Genomic DNA, 18,603 nt, shown 5'->3' with positions numbered 1-18,603 from the left:
GGGTGCAGTCCGGGCAACCGCGGAAGCGAGCGGCGGTGGGCGGTGGTGAGAGGGTGAGAAGGGGTCGGCCGATGCGATGGTAAGGGCTGGGCGTGGCCAGTGCGTGTGGTGCGCGGGGGGAGGGGGACATGACGAGAGCGGGGCGTGGACGCAGGTTGGCGCGAGCGGGGCATGGCGCGTGGTGTGGATGCAACCGCGGCGCGGGCGCACGGGGTGAGGAGCGCGGCGAGGCTTGTGGAAGGGGAACGGCGGGTCGCAGGAGCGAGTGGGTGTCATGGTGGCCGTCGGACCATGAGAGGAAGGAGGAGAGGATGAGGGGGGTCTTCACGTGTGGTGGAGGGGAAGCAGCGGCTCGTCGACGAGGCGAGGTGGCCGACGGTGGTGGCCCGCGAGGTGTCTTGGTGGGGATTAGGGTTAGAGGGGGGGTTTATACCCCCCGGGTTAGGTGGTCCAGCTGGGCTGGACAGTTGGGTCGAGGCCCAGCAAGGGGCTTTTGTGTTATTTTTTTTAATATTTTTTTCTGTTTATTTTAGTTGTTTTAATTTATTTTAGCCACAAAAATACATTTGAAAAATATGGGACTTGGTCTGTAATTCCCATTGTATTTTTATACACTGTCACAAATGTTTTGGGGGTTTTATTGAATTTATTTGATAATGACAAAAATGCAACAGGGCATTTAATAATTAATTTGGCCCTAGTTTTATTTAATTTGAGGTACCATAATAATTCATAAAATGTTGGTTACAATTTCATAATTTCTTATGGAATATTTGCAACTCATTCATTATTTTTAGTTACTCCTTTGCAACACTTTTAAATCCATGTTTCAAATGAATTTGAATTTCAAGAGGAATGAAATAGGATTTAATTCCAAGAGTGATCATACTTGGATTAGCAAAATGGATTAGCTTAGTCCCCATGTTAGTGCAACTTGATTACAAGGTTACTGTAGCATAATCTCGGGATGTCTCTCCCCTACTATAAGAAATTCTCGCAAGAGAATTAAGGGGTAGAAGGAAAGAGCTTGGGGTATTCATCACGAAGATGATCCTCGTGTTCCCAAGTGGCTTCATCTTCACAATGATTTGACCAATACAAGTTATGCAACTTGGTGACCTTGCGACGAGTCCGATGTCCAGTCTCATCGAGGATGTGGACTGGATGCGCTTTATAAGAGTGGTCTTGTTGCAGCTCAAGCATATCATGATCCACTGCTCGAACCGGATGCTTGAAGCATCGGCGGAGCTGAGACACATGGAAGACATCGTGAACCTGAGAAAGTTTTGATGGTAGCTCCAATTGATAAGCCACTTTTCCACGCCTTTTGAGAATGGTAAACTGACCAATATAGCAAGGAGCTAGCTTGCCCTTGGTCCCAAAACGGTGTGCACCTCTCATTGGTGTGACTCGAAGATAAGCCTTTTCGGCAGGTTGATAGACCATATCTTGATGATGACGGTCATACTGACTTTTATGACGAGACTGAGCAGCCTTCATAATATCATGAATAATGCACACTTGATCTTCAACATGTTTGATAATATCTGGGCCGAAGAGTGACCGTTCCCCAGTTTTTGACCAGTTAAGACGAGATCGACACCTTCGTCCATACAACACTTCAAAGGAGGGCATCTTCACACTAGCTTGATAACTATTGTTGTAGGAGAACTCGGCATATGGCAGAGATTCCTCTCATTTCTTACTGAAAGAAATGAAACAAGCTCGAAGCATATCTTTGAGAATTTGGTTGACTCGTTCAACTTGTCCTTGGGATTGAGGGTGAAATGTGGTGCCAAAGGACAGATTTGTTCCCATAGCCTTCTAAAAACTTTCCCTGGATTTTGAAGTGAATAAGCTACCACAGTATGAGCTTATTACCAACGGAATACCGTGAAGTGAAACAATTATGGACATATAAAGATTTGCAAGCTGACTAGCAGTGATTGTTTCTTTGAAAGCGAGAAAATGTGCTACTTTGGACAGTCGGTCAATGACGACAAGAATAGCATCATTACCTTTGTGCGATCTAGGAAAACCAGTGACAAAGTACATTTCAACATGATCCCATTTCCGTGCAGGAATAGAGATAGGTTGCAGATTTCCAGTAGGCTTTTGATGTTCTGCTTTGACTCGCCAATGAATATCACATTCTGCAACATAGCGTGCAATGTCTTTTTTCATATTTGACCACCAGAATCTTTGACATATGTCTTGGTACATCTTGGTACTACCTGGATGTAGAGATAGCGGTATATCATGATCTTCCTTCATCATGCATCCAGTCATTCTCAGGTTTTCCTTCTTACTTGGAAAGAATAGGCGACCCTTGAAGTACAAGGCACCATCATCAGCAATAGTGAAGCAAGAGGGTTTACCTTCTACCAGATAGCGTTTCATTCTTTTGACATCGTCATCATAGAGCTGAATAGTTGTGATGCATTCCACGAGATCTATTTCAGCAACCAGGTTAATCAGGGAACCCTAATTGGCAACACAGAGGTTCATATTGCAGAACTCTTCAGGAGGGGAAACAAGATAACCCCGAGGAATAAGATGGAGGTTCAGCTTACGGAATACCTCTTGAAGCCAGTTGTGAACCTTATGAACCTGCAGGTGGTTGCAGTACGACTTGTGCCTCAAAGCATCACCTATTACATTTTCTTTGCTAGGTTTATAATAAATACCCAAGTTGAAATCTGCTATGCGCTCAATCCCTCTCTGTTAACGGAGGTTCAGATCTGGCTTAGTAAACAGGTACTTTAGACTTTGATGATCGGTTTAGATCTCACAACGATTACCAAGAAGGTAATGTCGCCACTCTTTCAGTGAATTTACTACTGCAGCAAGTTCGAGGTCATGAACTGGATAATTCTCTTCATGATCACACAACTGCCGAGAGGCATCAGCAATCACTTTGCGGTCTTGCATTAGGACACAACATATTCCTTGACGAGAAGCATCACAATATATGATGAATTCCTTTTTATTATCCGGAGGAGCAAGTACTAGAGAAGATGTCAGTTTGTCCTTGAGTGTCAGGAAACTTTCCTGACATCAGTCCACTCATACTTAACACCTTTGTGAAGCAGATTGATTAAGGGCTTTGCAATCTTGGAGAAGTTATCGATGAATCGACGGCAATAGCTAGTGTCATGGTTTTGTCACGGCAGATGTCCTCGTGAACAGACTTAGTGGTGAGGCCATCGTCGCGGTGTGGCGACTCGAAAGTGTTGATTGGGAAACGAGAGGCAGATTTACCTAGGACCGGCTCCTCCGATGGAGGTAAAAGCCTATGTCGTGCTTTGTGTTTGTATTGATGGGAATCTAGATTACAAGGGTGCGGAATCACTAACCTAGCTCTCGAGGATGTCTTGCATGATCTCTCTGGCTTGGGGGTTCTCCTTTATATATAGGTAGGGGCCCCAAGCCTACAATGGTGTTTGGGTCGAATAAACACCCGCGTCCGACTACAACTCTACCTTATCTTTCTTCCTAGATTAGGAAAGCTTTCGGCGTCTCTTGCCTTGTACATATTTGAGCTGCCGTCTTCCGGTGATGGGTCGCTTGGTGGCTCGTCAACTAAGTCCCCTGGCCCATCTTCTCATGTTATCCTTGCGGCTTGACCCGCATCCGTAGGAAGGTTTAAATCATGGGTTGGTATCCCCGACATTAGGCCCGAGGTTGACTTGAGCTTTCTTCATGTCAAGTTTTTTTAATCAGGAAATAATGAGTCCGCTATCTATTGATTTTTATTGTTTGTCACAATTTCTCCGACTGTCGGCTTGTAACTTTAGCTCTTCGCTCCTAACGTCACTCGCCAGAGTAATGCCATCGCATCGTCATCATAACTGGTCGTGCATGCACCCTTGTCCCGGAAATTGAGGCGTCTTCCCGTCAATGTTTTTACTGCAACTCCTCTATTCCCGCACCTTGCAATTGTCCCTTCAGGTATTATAAATTGGGCGAAAGCCTTTCTTTTTCACTTTTAGACTCTCGCTTCGTATTCTTCCTCTAGCCCAAGCATCCAGTCGCACCATTGTCGTTGGTTTGCTTTCAACAGCCGTCTGCCATTGCCACTATTCTTTGCTGCTTCTAGATTTTATTCGGGCTCTTTCGACATCTTCAGTGATCGACGGGGTATCTCACTTTATCTTTTTGTAAATCCCTCATATGGGTTACCCCTGGAGTTCATCGGAGACCTCGAGGGATCCTTCTTTCTCTTCATCGGCGCTCCTATATCTTCATGTTTCGAACCCTTCATTTCCAACGAAACAGGATAATAGGCATCAATAACTTCTTCTTTGTGGCAGTATGCTTTGGTTTCTCCCAAAATCTTCATGATATAGACTGACTGCTCCTGTCATGTTTTATGTTTAATAACTTTTCCTTTTCCAAATCTTTTCTAGATCCATGGTTGTTGCAAAGTTTCGTGAAACCTATTTTCCTTATATTCCATAGAATTTTGTAAAGGAAACTCTTAGCCACGAGTGAGGCACCTCCAAGGTTACCGGTTTTAGCTTTTAGATAACCTTAACCTGCCATATTAAGAAGTTGCCTTTCTTGTGGATTCCATCTTAACCTTATAGTGTTTCTTCCCTTCGTGTTGTCTGATCTTTTCTTATAACATGGATGACTTTTGTAACCTTGCTACTGGTGTCCAGGCAGATCATTATGTCGAAGACTTCCACCTGTAATTGGGAGTCTTCGAAAGTTTCAGAAAATCTGCTTCACGAATATGTAGATCAAGATTCATTGTCCATTAAAGCAATACTCGGACGGCGGGCTCCTCAGGGAGAGACAAGGCCAAACCCTAATGAAGGAGAGGTTGTAGTTTTTGTGGATCATCTTTTAAGGGGTTTCTCTCCTACCGGGTCAAGATTCTTTCGGGATGCACTTTATTTTTTCCACCTTCATCCACAAGACTTGGGACCTAATTCCATATAAAATCCCAAATATTTGCAGATGGAACCAACTATTCCACTTTTCTAAGAATTTTTCTATCTAAACCGCCAGACTAAGTGCGCACACGGTCTTAGCCAGGAATTGGGTGGAATCTTGATTCAAAGACATAGAAAGGGTGTTTTCCCTTCTGCTGCCTTGCCGAGCCATCCTAAAGGGTGGAACAAGACCTGGTTCTACTATAAAACACTGCCCCAGAAAATCAAAATCCCTAGCTGGGTTACAGACCAAGTCACCTTCCAGTTGATTTCGAGCTTCCTTGCCAGATTTCCCACGAGGAACTTGATAAGTTTGCCTTTGTCTTCCAAAAATTGGTTGCTCTCAAATATCAGGGTCTGACCGGAGTAGATTTTACCCGTTGTTGGGTATCTTGGATGATCCTTCCTGTCGTGGTTTTGGCACGGCATATGTCCTCATGTAAGGACTTAGGTGTGAGGCCATCGCAACTAGGTGGCGCCTTGAGAGGGGTTGCTCGGAATCGAGAGACGCGAGTTTACCAAGGTTCGGCCCCACCAATGAAGGTAAAAGCCTACATTCTGCTTGTGTTTCATTGATGAAGATGATGATCTTGATTACAAGGGTGCGGAATCGCTACATCTAATCTCGAGGGTGTCTAATCTATCTATCTCTAATGATTTTTTTACCTGTCCCTCTTGGGGCAGCTTACCCCTCCTTATATAGGTGAAAGGGGTAGGTTTACATGTAGAGTCCTACTAGGGGTAGGACTAGGACTAGTCTCTCTTAAATCCTAATGTGGGTCTTGTTTCCTTTTTGAGGGATTCCTTCCTTTCCTTGGGCCTTCTCTGTGAGCCGTCCCTCCCATGAGAGGCCTTGTGGGCCATTGGGTTTTTGTTGTTTGTCTGGGTCGCCTGCCGGGTCACTTAATGGGTCGCCAAACTCGGCTGGGTCACAAGTGAGTCACCAAGTCCCAACCGGGTCATACTTCAAGCCAGGTTATACTTCAAGTCGGTTCATACCTCGGGGTATATCCCCGACATTATCCCCAAGGTTAGCTTGAATTGATTCATGGTAATCTACTGAAATAAGAATAATAAATATGTTTAAGGGACCGGCTTGCTCCTTAGCCGTCTTATTTCAATGAAGTGGCTCCTCGAAAATCCTGGTCTCTTCGAACCATCTTCACAATCATCTTGCAGGTACATGTCCTTTACAATAAAATACATATGCCCTTGAGTCGGCCTCCAATGCTTTGGCTTGATGAAAATTTTGGGAATAATAAATCTACACGATGTTGAACCGGCTTCTGTTGCTTCGGCTAAATAAAATTATTGGGATGAAAAATCCATCTGATATTGAGCCGGTCTCTCAAACAATTGACATCTTGAAAGTTCTCTTAAATTTTTTTGATATATCCATATTACCTGTAGCCCCCAAGCTCCAAATTTATCAGTTCATGATGACTTGGTGATTTCCAATAATATCTTTAACTATGTAGCCCCCAAGTCGGTTTGTCTTGCGTGCAGCGGCTTGGGACTTGTAATCATCTTATATTTATAAAGCTTCATCTGGTGTTTCCCCCAAGGGTCGGCTCATCTGTGTGTGTTGGGTCGGGTCTTCAATTTGGTTCTCATCATCTGTGAAACAACTGGGTGTTGTAGACCCCAAGTGTCGGGTTGTCTTGCATGTAGCAACCTGGGACTTTGTATTTGGCTTATGTTCTTAAAACTTCAGTCGGTGTAGCCCCCAAGTGTCGGGTCATTATGCAATAATGAGCAGGGACTTTGTAGATTTGATTATGTAAATTTTGAGCAGCAATGTGTAGCCCCCAAGGGCCGGGTCATTATCAAAATGATGAGCCGGTTCTTCCTTGTATCCATACTTGAATAAAGAGCGACCTATAGCCCCAGGGCCGGCTTATCTCCTTGAGATAGTCGGGTTTGTTGATGATGTGATGATTCGAAAGAGCGGTTTGCATTAGCCCCCAATTGTCATGGTGCATTCTTGAAGTGACATGGGCCAAGTGTCGGGTCATGTGCCTGCAGTGACTCGGGACTATTCCTTCCATTCTAGAATAAAATCATATCCACTCTGTGAAGTTATGATGCCTTTGTGATGAAAGAAATCCTTGACCATGGTTGCAATGTAACACAGCAAATATATGTTTGGGAAATCCATAAGTGTTGTAGATTACTACAGGGCAAAAGTTTAAATAAAACTAAGAGCCGGTCAATTAGATGACCCAGAATTATATGTAATAGGGCGGCTCTTCGAAAATAATCAATTCTTCTGAGCTGGCTAAAAATCCCAATCATTCAACACTAGTTATGATAAACCATGATGAAGATCCAGACATATTGGCTATCAAAGATCTATTTGCTCGTGCAGAAGTTTATGCTTTCATTCGGTTCAAAGACCGGCATGATATGTATGTATGATGCATGATGCAATGCAGGATGATGTATGTATATGATAACAGAATATAAAGTGCCAGTTTTCTAGGCATGACATAAAGACCGACTTTCGAGGCTCAAATCTTGCTTCAATGAAGTGGGTATGATAATCAATGAGGATAAAAACCTTAATAAGCCGGCTCAATGAGACTCGGCGATTTAGACTGGCTGATCAGGCTCAAGTCATGCTACAGTAAAGTGGGTACGCTAACCCATGGTTTCTCCTTTTTCATATGCCGGCTTGTTGGAAATATGCCCTAGAGGCAATAATAAAATGGTTATTATCATATTTCCTTGTTCATGATAATCATCTATTGTTCATGCTATAATTGTATTAACAGGAAACAGTAATACATGTGTGGATAAATAGATCACAATGTGTCCCTAGCAAGCCTCTAGTTGGCTAGCTCGTTAGTCAATAGATGATCATGGTTTCCTGATCATGGGCATTAGATGTCATTGATAACGGGATCACATCATTGGGAGAATGATGTGATGGACAAGACCCAATCCTAAGCATAGAACTAGATCGTATTGTTCGTATGCTAAAGATTTTCTAATGTCAAGTATCTTTTCCTTCGACCGTGAGATTGTGCAACTCCCAGATACCGTAGGAGTGCTTTGGGTGTATCAAACGTCACAACGTAACTGGGTGACTATAAAGGTGCACTACGGGTACCTCCAAAAGTGTCTGTTGGGTTGGTACGAATCAAGATCGGGATTTGTCACTCTGTGTGACGGAGAGGTATCTCTGGGCCCACTCGGTAGAACATCATCATGAGCTCAATGTGACTAAGGAGTTAGTCACACGATGACATGCTACGGAACGAGTAAAGAGACTTACCGGTAACGAGATTGAACAAGGTATAGGCATACCGACGATCGAATCTCGGGAAAGTTCTATACCGACAGACAAAGGGAATTGTATACGGGATTGATTGAATCCTTGACATCGTGGTTCATCCGATGAGATCATCGTGGAGAAAGTGGGAGCCACCATGGGTATCCAGACCCCGCTGATGGTTATTGGCCAGAGAGGTGTCTCGGTCATGTCTGCCTGTCTCCCGAACCCGTAGGGTCTACACACTTAAGGTTCGATGACGCTAGGGTTATAGGGAATTGTTATACGAGGTTACCAAAAGTTGTTCGGAGTCCCGGATGAGATCACGGACGTCACGAGGAGCTCCGCAATGGTCCGGAGGTAAAGATTGATATATAGGACGGATGGTTTCGGATACCGGAAGTGTTTCGGGCATCACCGGTAACGTACCGGGACCACCGGGACCACCGGAGGTGGCCTCGGGGGTCCACCGAAGGGGGGCAACGACCCCGGGAGGTAAGGTGGGCCAAGTGGGGAAGGGAACCAGCCCCTAGGTGGGCTGGTGCGCCTCCCCACTCAGCCCAATGCGTGGGGGAGAGAAAGGGGGGGCAAACCCTAAGCCAAGTGGGCCTAAGGCCCACCAGGGGTGCGCCACACCCCTCCTCCCCCCCTTGGCCGCCGCACCTGCCCCCATCTAGGGCTCCCCCCCCCCCAGGAGAGGGAAACCCTCAAGGGGGCGCAGGCCCTCCCTCCCCCTATATATAGTGGGCAGTTTTGGCCATTGGAGATCAGACTTTTGCCTCTCTCTCGGTGCAGCCCTGCCCTTCTTCCTCCTCCTCTCTGCCGGTGCTTGGCGAAGCCCTGCCGGGAGACCTCGTCTCTCCATCGACACCACGTCGTCGTGCTGCTGGAGTTCTTCCCCAATCTCTCCCTCCTCCTTGCTAGATCAAGGTGCGGGAGACGTCACCGGGCTGCACGTTTGTTGAACGCGGAGGTGTCGTAGTTCGGCACTAGATTGGAATCGCTGCGAGTACGACTCCATCAACCGTGTTCTAACAACGCTTCCGCTTAGCGATCTTCAAAGGTATGAAGATGCTCTTACCCCTCTCTTGTTGCTGGTCTCTCCATAGGAAGATCTGAATATGCGTAGGAAAATTTTGAATTTATGCTACGTTACCCAACACGGCTCTCGCGCGACACACTCGATGTTTTAATCTTGACAAGTTCAGGGTCCACAATGGATTGACTTGCCAACAGTACACGGGGCCTTTTAGGGGGAGTCGCACAAACATACATTCAGGTATAACCATTGTATAGCGTTAATTTTTCGCAAGCTAAGAGGGTGATAAAGCTAAAATTGGTGAGTTGGAAGCCCCCAAGTGACCCATGATCAGGGAAAAGCCTAGCATAGGATTGCAGAAGACAATACTATTATTGCCAAACAATCTAGGGACCAGTGGCCCCCAGATAAGCCATCTTTAATCTACTGATTACAATTGGCGCCTATGTTTGAACCGTGCATCACGGCAACTGGTCCTCTTTGGCTCATAACACCTATGTTTGGATAGTCGCGTCAGGGCGGCTCATCCTCTTTGGTATCGATAACGTCCATGTTTGAATGGCCACATCATGGTGGCTCATCCTCTTGGGCGACTTTTAAATCACCCGCCAATAAAGCAGGGCATCCATGTTTGAATGGTCACGTCATGGCGTCTCGTCCTCTTGGGCGACTTTAAATCTTCCGCAAATAAGATAGCAGCCCCCTGTCGTGGTTTTGTCACGACAGATGTCCTCATGAAAGGACTTAGTGGTGAAGCCATCGCAACTATGTGGAGACTCAAAGGGGTTGATCGGGAACGAGAGACGAGTTTACCCGGGTTCGGCCCCCCAGGTTGTGGTAAAAGCCTACGTCCTGCTATATGTATATTGATGTGGAAATCGATTACAAGGGTGTGAATTCAGCTGACCTAGCTCTCGATTGATGTTAACTTAATCTACCAGGCCTAGAGACTCGCCTTTATATATAGGTCGAGGCTCTAGGTTTACAAGAGTCTGAGTCACGTTACGATTCGTGACCTAGTATGTCTCTAACTCGCCTTGCCCCTTAAGCAAGGAAACTCCTGACGACCCTTCTCTCGCACGGGCCGTGAGTCGCCCTCTTCGTGTCTTGGGCCGCAGCCGGCTCGCGCTAGAACGACTTGTACCTTTTGCTTCATAAGTCAGAGACCGCCTTGAGTGTGAATGTAGAACCACCATTATCCTGACTCGGCCCCCTAGGGTGAGTCTCATGACGGGATAACATCCCCAACACCCAGGGACCGGGTTATCTTCCCTGCAATGACCCGGGGTTATTGAATTATTCAGCCCAGTTGAATCTGCCAAGCCGTGTCTGTGTAGCCCCTGAGTCTTAAGTCGACTCAAGGAGGCAGCTTGAGAGTCTCATACTTGAATGTGACATAATCTGGCATAAGATTGACGGATGAACGATGGATATTATCCAAACTAGAGACGGCGTAGTGAGCTGATGATCTTTGTGGCGCTCATCATATATATATGGATATATGTGAGTAGTCTACCACGGACCTACGGGTCCATAGTAATTAGCTAGATAGCTTCTTCTCTTTCTTTGATCTTCAATATCATGTTCTCTTCGTAGATTAATTCGATGTGATCCTTTTGTGCGGTGTCTTTGTGGGGATCCAATGAATTGTGGTTTTATGATTAAATTATTCATTGAAAATAATTGAGTCTTTTCTGAATTCTTTTATGTGTGATTTATATAGCTATGTCATGCTTTCTTTCGTTTGGCCAAGTTAATCTGTCGATCTTCACTGCAAGCGGTAAATAGTAGTGGGTTCAATATTGCGGGGTCGTCAACCAGTAACAGATAGCAAAGCGAGGTATGTATTGTATTGTTGCTAGTAAGGATAAAATAATGGGATTTAATATAGATTGGTTTTATTCTATCTACATTATGTCATCTCGCTTAAAGCGGTACTCTGTTCATATGAACTCAATTACCCTAGATGCAAGAAGGAGTTAGTCAATCGGTGAAGTAATAGTAATACCTGCGGGCAGGAGTTGGTTTACTCATCACGGACGTATATTATTGATAATGCCATAAATAAAGTTATAACTATGCTTTTTTCTATCAATTCTCCAACAGTGATTTATTTACCCACTGTGTGCCATGCTATTAAGAGAGAAGCCTCTAGAGAAAATTATGGCCCTGGGTCTACATTAATCAAATTACAAAAACCAAAAAAAATTGTTGCAATTTATTTACTTTTGTTTTACTTTGCAATTTGTCAATCTACAACTATCTAATTTAATATTGCTGCTAACGAGTACAAGGGGATCGATAACCCTCTTGCCCATGTTGGGTGAAAGTATTTTCTCTTTTGTGCGTAGGTGTTGCTGATGGTTGCTTGCTTGATTCTCCTACTGGTTCGATAAACCTTGGTTCTTAACTGAGGTAAATACTTCTCTCTACTCTACTACATCACCCTTTGTCTTCAGATAAATCCCAATGCCATCACAAATAGCATCCAGCAGGTAGTCGTTCCCTTGATTTGTAGATTGACTGACGTGGAACATCGGATCTTAAAGGCCTTTTGTCATTACGGTCTTATTTTTGGTTTTTGGTGGGTTGACTCAACCATCGCGTCGGTAGTCCTTGAAAGTGTTTCGGTTGGCACATGTTGGACAATTTTGGCCCCAACGACGGTGACCTTGTTATCGGTGTAGTCCCACTTAGATAGTACGCTATCCTCGGTCTCCATGTCCAATTTGTGTAACATGTTTTTGTTGGGGTAAGGGCGTTTAGCGCTCGGCTGCGAAAGATTTCCCTCAACCGCTTATTCAATGGTGAGGACTCGATCTATCTATCATTTTGATAGTTCTCTTCTTCTTGAAGACGTTGGGCCTTGTTCTTGATGTTCTTGGCCATATTGGCCAAGCTCTTGCGGATGGTTTCGAGCTGAGATTCCTCGAGAGATTGCTCTAGAACATTGTAATCATTGGGGCCGATGCTTTTCTCCTCCTCGACCATCGAGTTGTAGTCCTTTTCTTCAGGGTCGTCACAGTCCCCATTATTGTCATCGATGTTGTCGACGTCAGCGCCACTATCGTCTATGACCTCGTTGGATGTGTCACTGTTGTCGTTATTCCCGTTTGTGGTGACGTTATTGCTTGCGTCGCCGTTACCATTTCCTCCATTACGGCAGCACTTGCATTGACGTTTTGGAGGCCCTCCTTCTCCTACCTTGAGGGTGTCCACCATGTACATAGTGTAGATGGAGGTTGCGGCCCACTTACTAGTGTTCTTGATGGCTGGTGGAGACGTGGTGTCTGAAGGTTTGCCGACATCTTCATCCATATTGGTTGCCTCCTTGGTGGCGCCTTCTAGGGCGTCGGTTAAATCCATGATGGTAGTGACTAGGTGGGTGGGATGAAAATTCTAGCTTCCTCAAGCTTTTCCCAAATATGATCTCGTATATTGAATTGCGATCGTCCTAGACAGCCAGGATCTGAAAATGATCTAACATCTCGTACAGAAGCACCCCATCATCCTCACATATGGCTTGATTTTAGATTGGGCTTATCGGAAATTTGCCCAATGTCCGATCTGATGAGGCCTCGGGTTCCTCCTTGATCAAGTTGTACGCCTAATACATGGGGGTAGCATTCGGTTTTGTGTTTGAGGCCGGATCCGAGGTGTGGTTTGAGCCATGGTTCATGTCCAATATTAAGTCCAAAATTGGAGCCAACATGGTACTTGCCTTGGTCTGACACCCAGCACGAGAACACGAGTTCGTTGCGTGTTTCATGTAGGTCGGTTACATCAAGGAATAACCATGTGGACGATTTAAACATGTTCTGCACCTAGTCTTGTTGGATTTCATCTTGAATCCGCCATGAGGCACGGCAAACGTGACGCACTTGTCGGTGGTTTGGGGTACTCGGCCCAGCCCATGTTTGGGGGCCAACTTGATTGGCACCCCTTAATTCAGAACACAGTCACCTAGCATGCACATATGTATACCAGCACGAGTTGATAGTACTCCCAAACATGATCACTAGTAGATTAAATGTTGATAGTACAAGAAATTGCTGAAGAAAATAAAGTACCCAGTTGATTAAATGCTGGTCATGATCACTAGTTAGCGTGAATCCAGAAGGAGATTACTAGTATTGATTCGCCACGCATTTACATGCTAAAAGAATGACGTGTCCTTGCATGAGAATGTCAGCCAATGCGATGCCATTATTTGGTTAGGTTGGGACATGCGTACGCCAAACTCCAAACTGATAGCTTCCCCTGGTACACAATAAACAATATTATACCTCAAAATAATTCGTCAACTCGTCTCAAACCACATTTCTAGTTGAGATTAAGCACAACAATTCCGTGGACAAGGGCATACTTCGCACCTCTTGCACCACTCCGTTTTTTAAAGAAATCCTACGGTGAAGACATAGTACACATACCTCACACCGGTCACTCATCCTCTTAAATCCTCTAGGGTTTTGTGAAAATCGTATATTAGTTTGTATTAAGTCAAGCCTTTTGAAATTTGCAAAAAGTTTAGAATAAAGTACCAACATTCACAACACGCAAAGCAATACAATTAGGTCAACAATGGAACATTTTCATGTTTTATTGATTTGTATATCAGATCTTAATATTTTTAACATAAATTTGATCGAAATTTACAAAATTTGAACTAAGACCAACCTTATATATATTCGGTGTAGAAAGAAATGAAGGGAACACAAATCATACAACCAATATTAATATTAAAAATATGCTCTGATCATACTAATCTATCTATATAGGACATTGTTGTCATCTTTGAATTGATCGTTTCTAGATGAAAATAATTTAAGTTATCAATATGTTTACTCAATAATCTCAGGATTAAAACCTATAAATAGAGCCTCAAACTGAACCCTAGCAAATTCATGGCTCGGTAGTTGGGATCCCTATGGAGCATGAAGAAGAAGGTCAAGAGGGGATGTTTACTGAAACTACTGTGTTGTTGTGAGAGGAGAGGAGGGTGGCACGAGACACGCATGGCTAGATCCACATGCGGCAGATTCATGGCGACGGTGACATGGTGCCCACATAGCACCATAGAAAGGCCGTTGTGGAATGTCCCTTACACGACTAGTCAAGAAGGGGTGCGATCAAATAGTTCCCCACATGGTCAAAACCACATGGACCATGAGCAAACCGTCAATGGCATGTTCACCGCATGGCCACGAGGATGCGGTGGCATCACGATTGCCACCATGACTTGATCCATGTGTGGTGGTAGGTCAACCATAACCATCTACAAGAGCGTAAAGAGGGGGAGAGGATGCCCTTAGAATTCAAGAGAGATTGGTGTTCTATAGGAACAAAGAGCGATAGATGTGTGCTTCTCAGGCTCATTTAAGTCATATCACCACACATCTCAACCGTGAGCTGGCTAGCATAACCCACTGATGGGTGTGTGCATTCCTGTTAGTGGTGATGGCAACTCTTACCCATGGTATTCTTCAATCGTTAGTGAAGACCATCCAACGGTAGTGTGTCGATCGACCAAAGGCATCCTAATCCTAACTCTCCTAAAAGGAGTCCCTACAACCATTAACAGATGATCCATGTGGTCCCCATCGAGTGCTCACTATTGATGGCCAGGAGGTTGCCCATCGGTAGGTTTCTCCTCCGCCGACGGGCGTTAGGTGCCCTTCTGAAGGACTGTTTAGGGAAGAGTGCCTTCCTAGTCATGGCTATCGAATGTTGGACCTGTCTGGTGAGACAATACTTAGGTATCTTCATGGTACTGATGGCAATATAGTCTAGTGGTACAAGACCCTAACAAAAATGTTATGTCATGCATAAGGGTGTTCGATGGTTTGGTGTTACACCCTCGATGACTCCAACCCATATAATTTGGGTCTCACACTGGCACACTGTTACCTCACATTTCGTAGTACCATCAGACTTGTCTAGTGGTACCGAATGACATATAGAATCAAAGATAGACAGAATACTACAAGATATTTCTTTAGGGATTCCTTTTAAGTACTTATCATGAATAAGTGAATAATCTTCCTCACTTAGATCAAACTCTCCTCTTGATCGTATGAAATTTTTTATTGAGTCAAAGTGACCAAGATCTCCAAAAGAGCTAAGGAAATTCTCATTAGTCGTGTCGCCTCTTTTCAATTCTTTTAAGGGTCATCATTTTACTTTTGGATGTAGACAATGGAATTAATAAAACTTGTTTAAAACTAAATTAAGGGATTGCCCCTTCATTGTTTTGTTGTCCGTCATCCAAAATCAACTAGGGGGGCTAGATTGTAATTTCAATGGAGCATGTCCTCCTTTATATTTCATATTGGTATGATCTTTTATCATATGTCCTTGTTTGTCTTACAATAGCATATGGTTCTTACCATGTACTCCTCCTTCTTCTTCTCATGACTCATGCATATTTATTTATTTACACAAAGTCATTGATGGTGCCCAGTGCTTCATCCCCTTCAGAATAAACATTAGGATTGATTTCCCATTAACTTGTAATATTGCAACCGACACATTACGTTACTAATATTTCCACAAAGCTAGCATAATGGCATCAAGATGACGTAAATAAGACAACCTTTTCATTCTCCTCAATTTCCCATCCAGATGTGCAATAGTTAAACTTGTAAAAGACATGAAGATGATCAATGCACCATGTACCTTCTCATTTAGACATAGGCAGATCTCCCAACAGTACACATCTTGCTCCATCACCTTGATGCCCATCCAATTTGAAATTGGGTACAAGCCATTAGGCTTGAGAGTAATAACGACTAGCCGTGAACTAGCTAACACAGATTGTGTTGAGATTAAAACGGTTGTGTGACTTTGGTCCAGTCTCGAGAGGATTGTAAATATTTGCAAACTGGGTCGTTGTGATCCAGGCTAATTAATGAAAACCCTTAACCCTAAAAAAATAAGAAGAAATTGTGTTAATTTAACCCCTTATAAGGCATGAACTAACCCATGTTGAACAAAGCAGCATTCCACAAGTTGAGGTTTCATCAGGCATAACATTTCTTCAAGTGCTTTATGACCGTGTCTCACAGATTTTCTTTTCCACAAAGGGCACCTCGGCATGTGTACCGGTTGATACACGCAATCCCTTGATTAATGTACAAATTGCTCCGGAATAAAAGTAGTACAGATGATTCTCTACCTTATAAATTCATTTCTGGAAAAAGGTTTTGCAACTCCTTATTTTATAGATGAACTTTTGCAACTCCTTATGTCTAACGGCTCCTGATCAAACCTGTTAGTGCAACATACTCATATGGCAGTAGACTGCACTGTATCAGCCTATCAGGAATATGATATAGATTGATCTAGTATAATCAAATATATATAACAATTAAAGGCTAGCTGCACAACCATCATGGCTGTAGAAGAAGATTTGGCTTGCTAAAGGTAACCGCACATTCAACATGAACACCATAAAAACTACACAAAGAATTGTCACTTTCTAATAACCCTCTCGAATAGTGGAATCTATTCGACAAGACGGGCATACAAAATGCGAATGAACTGTCCCTCTCTTACAACTCTTGCTCCGATCTGTCTGCATCTTCTATATCGTGTGATCATGTGATTAAATAATTGTTTCTGTCTATTCTTGCTTCCCGAAATGGAAATGTAGATCGAGTAGCCAGCAACCAATATACTACTATGCAATTGCAATCACACTACGGCAGAAGACCAAGAACTTACCGGCCGGCCGTGCCCTTCAGCCACCTGATGATCCCGCCATCCCTCCTCCGGCAATGTCAACGCCGAAGAGCTTGACGGCGACATGGCCGGTCTCATTCTCTTCCGAAATCGCCGCGTCGGCAGCTTCGTCATCCCTGTTCATCTTTCTGTAGTCGATAAAGAGCTGATCCTCGGTGTCATTCCCGTACGCCGACCGGTAGAAGGCCACCGTGTCACCGGCGCGGAGGCCCGTCTCTTTGACGAAGCGGCTCCAGCCCTTGGTGAGCACGTAGCTCTGGCTGCTGTTCCAGTACGAGTACCGGAAGCGCCACACCTTGCCTTCTCCGTCCTCGAAGTTGAGCAGCACGCCCTTGCCGTTGCTGCCGGTGGCCGCCGCAGTGGTCGGCGGGAAGTGCTTCTCGGCGTGCTGCTTCGGCACCACGAGGCGGTTGAGCTTGCCGACGTCGCTCGGGGTCACGGCTTTCTCGAAGAGAAGCTCTCGCGCCCACGCAGGCGTCGGCTGAGCGCGCCCGCGCCCGCGGCGCAGGCCCTGCCGGAGCTCGTCGTCGTAGGTGTGCTTCCGGAGCATGTCCACGATCTCGGCCTTGGAGTGGTCGGCGAGGAAGCCGAGCTCGGGATCGATCTCGCTCCTGGACGAAGACGAGCCGGCCTCCTCCGCCGCCGTCGGGCGCTGGTGGTTGATGACGGCGTCCGGGCCGCGGAAGCGGAGCGCGGCCACGTCGTAGGCGCGCGCGGCAGCGTCCTCGTCGGGGAACGTGCCGAGCCACACCCGCGAGTGCTTCTCGTAGATCTGCGCGCCCCACCGCCCATTGGGCTGCGGCACGACGCCCTTGAACCGCGACGATGGAGCCGCCCGCGGCGGCGCCAGCACCGGCGACGATGACGACTCCGCCGCGTCCTCGGCTCCCGATTCCGCCGACGAGTACTCCATGTCGTTGTCGTCCTCCATACCGGGGTTTGTCGGCTTGCCAGATGCCATCGTGGGGATTATTGTACGAGCATAGTTGGTGATTTCTTGTGTATATATGGAGATTGGTGCATGGTTGCTTCCAATTTTACACTTGCGCTGGATCGATTAGTGTGTGATTGTGTTTATGTTGGTGCTTATGTATGCTTTGCAGCATTATACGTTGCTAAAAGCTGTTATTTTATGCTACATACACATGTGTGGTTGGCTTCTAGTGACCTTTTGGCACTAGGGTTGTCATTATTATGCTCTTTGGCCGTAGACGTGCTTGTGACTTGTGAGAATCTGGTCATTAACTTAAATTGCATTTTTGCCCTTGCATATTAATATTAAATGTCTTTGTCCATGAATATACCCATGCGCACCAACATATGTAACAAAAAGGGGATCCGAAGTGTTATTTTGCAATATAGGCACTAATCCACGATGACTAGCTGAAAAACTATCGAAAACATCACATGAAGACCAGAAAAGCATGATACAAAGGCTATAGTGCTGAAATTAAGAATAAATGCTCTGGAAACTGTTATGTCTCGGTCAACTATTGATAACCGTCTGGTCAAATTTTATTGTAGTTGCATGTATCCCGACGTCGGGGTTAGATGATTCTTAGTGGCAGCTTAGGAAATAATATTTTTCAGACACCTAAGAAATAGGTAAA

General features: G+C 45.0%; 1 protein-coding gene across 1 annotated transcript; it reads right to left on the bottom strand.

The window, feature by feature from the left end:
- Nucleotides 1–16,357: 16,357 nt before the first annotated feature.
- Nucleotides 16,358–18,072, bottom strand: LOC123439293 (putative AP2/ERF and B3 domain-containing protein Os01g0140700). Its single transcript, XM_045116029.1, has one exon. It carries the CDS (start codon nt 17,952–17,954, stop codon nt 16,992–16,994), a length of 963 nt encoding a protein of 320 aa, XP_044971964.1. The 5' UTR covers nt 17,955–18,072; the 3' UTR covers nt 16,358–16,991.
- Nucleotides 18,073–18,603: the final 531 nt, after the last annotated feature.

Source organism: Hordeum vulgare, chromosome 3H (assembly GCF_904849725.1).
Source record: "Hordeum vulgare subsp. vulgare chromosome 3H, MorexV3_pseudomolecules_assembly, whole genome shotgun sequence".
NCBI classification, from domain to species: domain Eukaryota; kingdom Viridiplantae; phylum Streptophyta; class Magnoliopsida; order Poales; family Poaceae; genus Hordeum; species Hordeum vulgare.
This window is presented reverse-complemented; position numbering and strand designations above follow the sequence as displayed.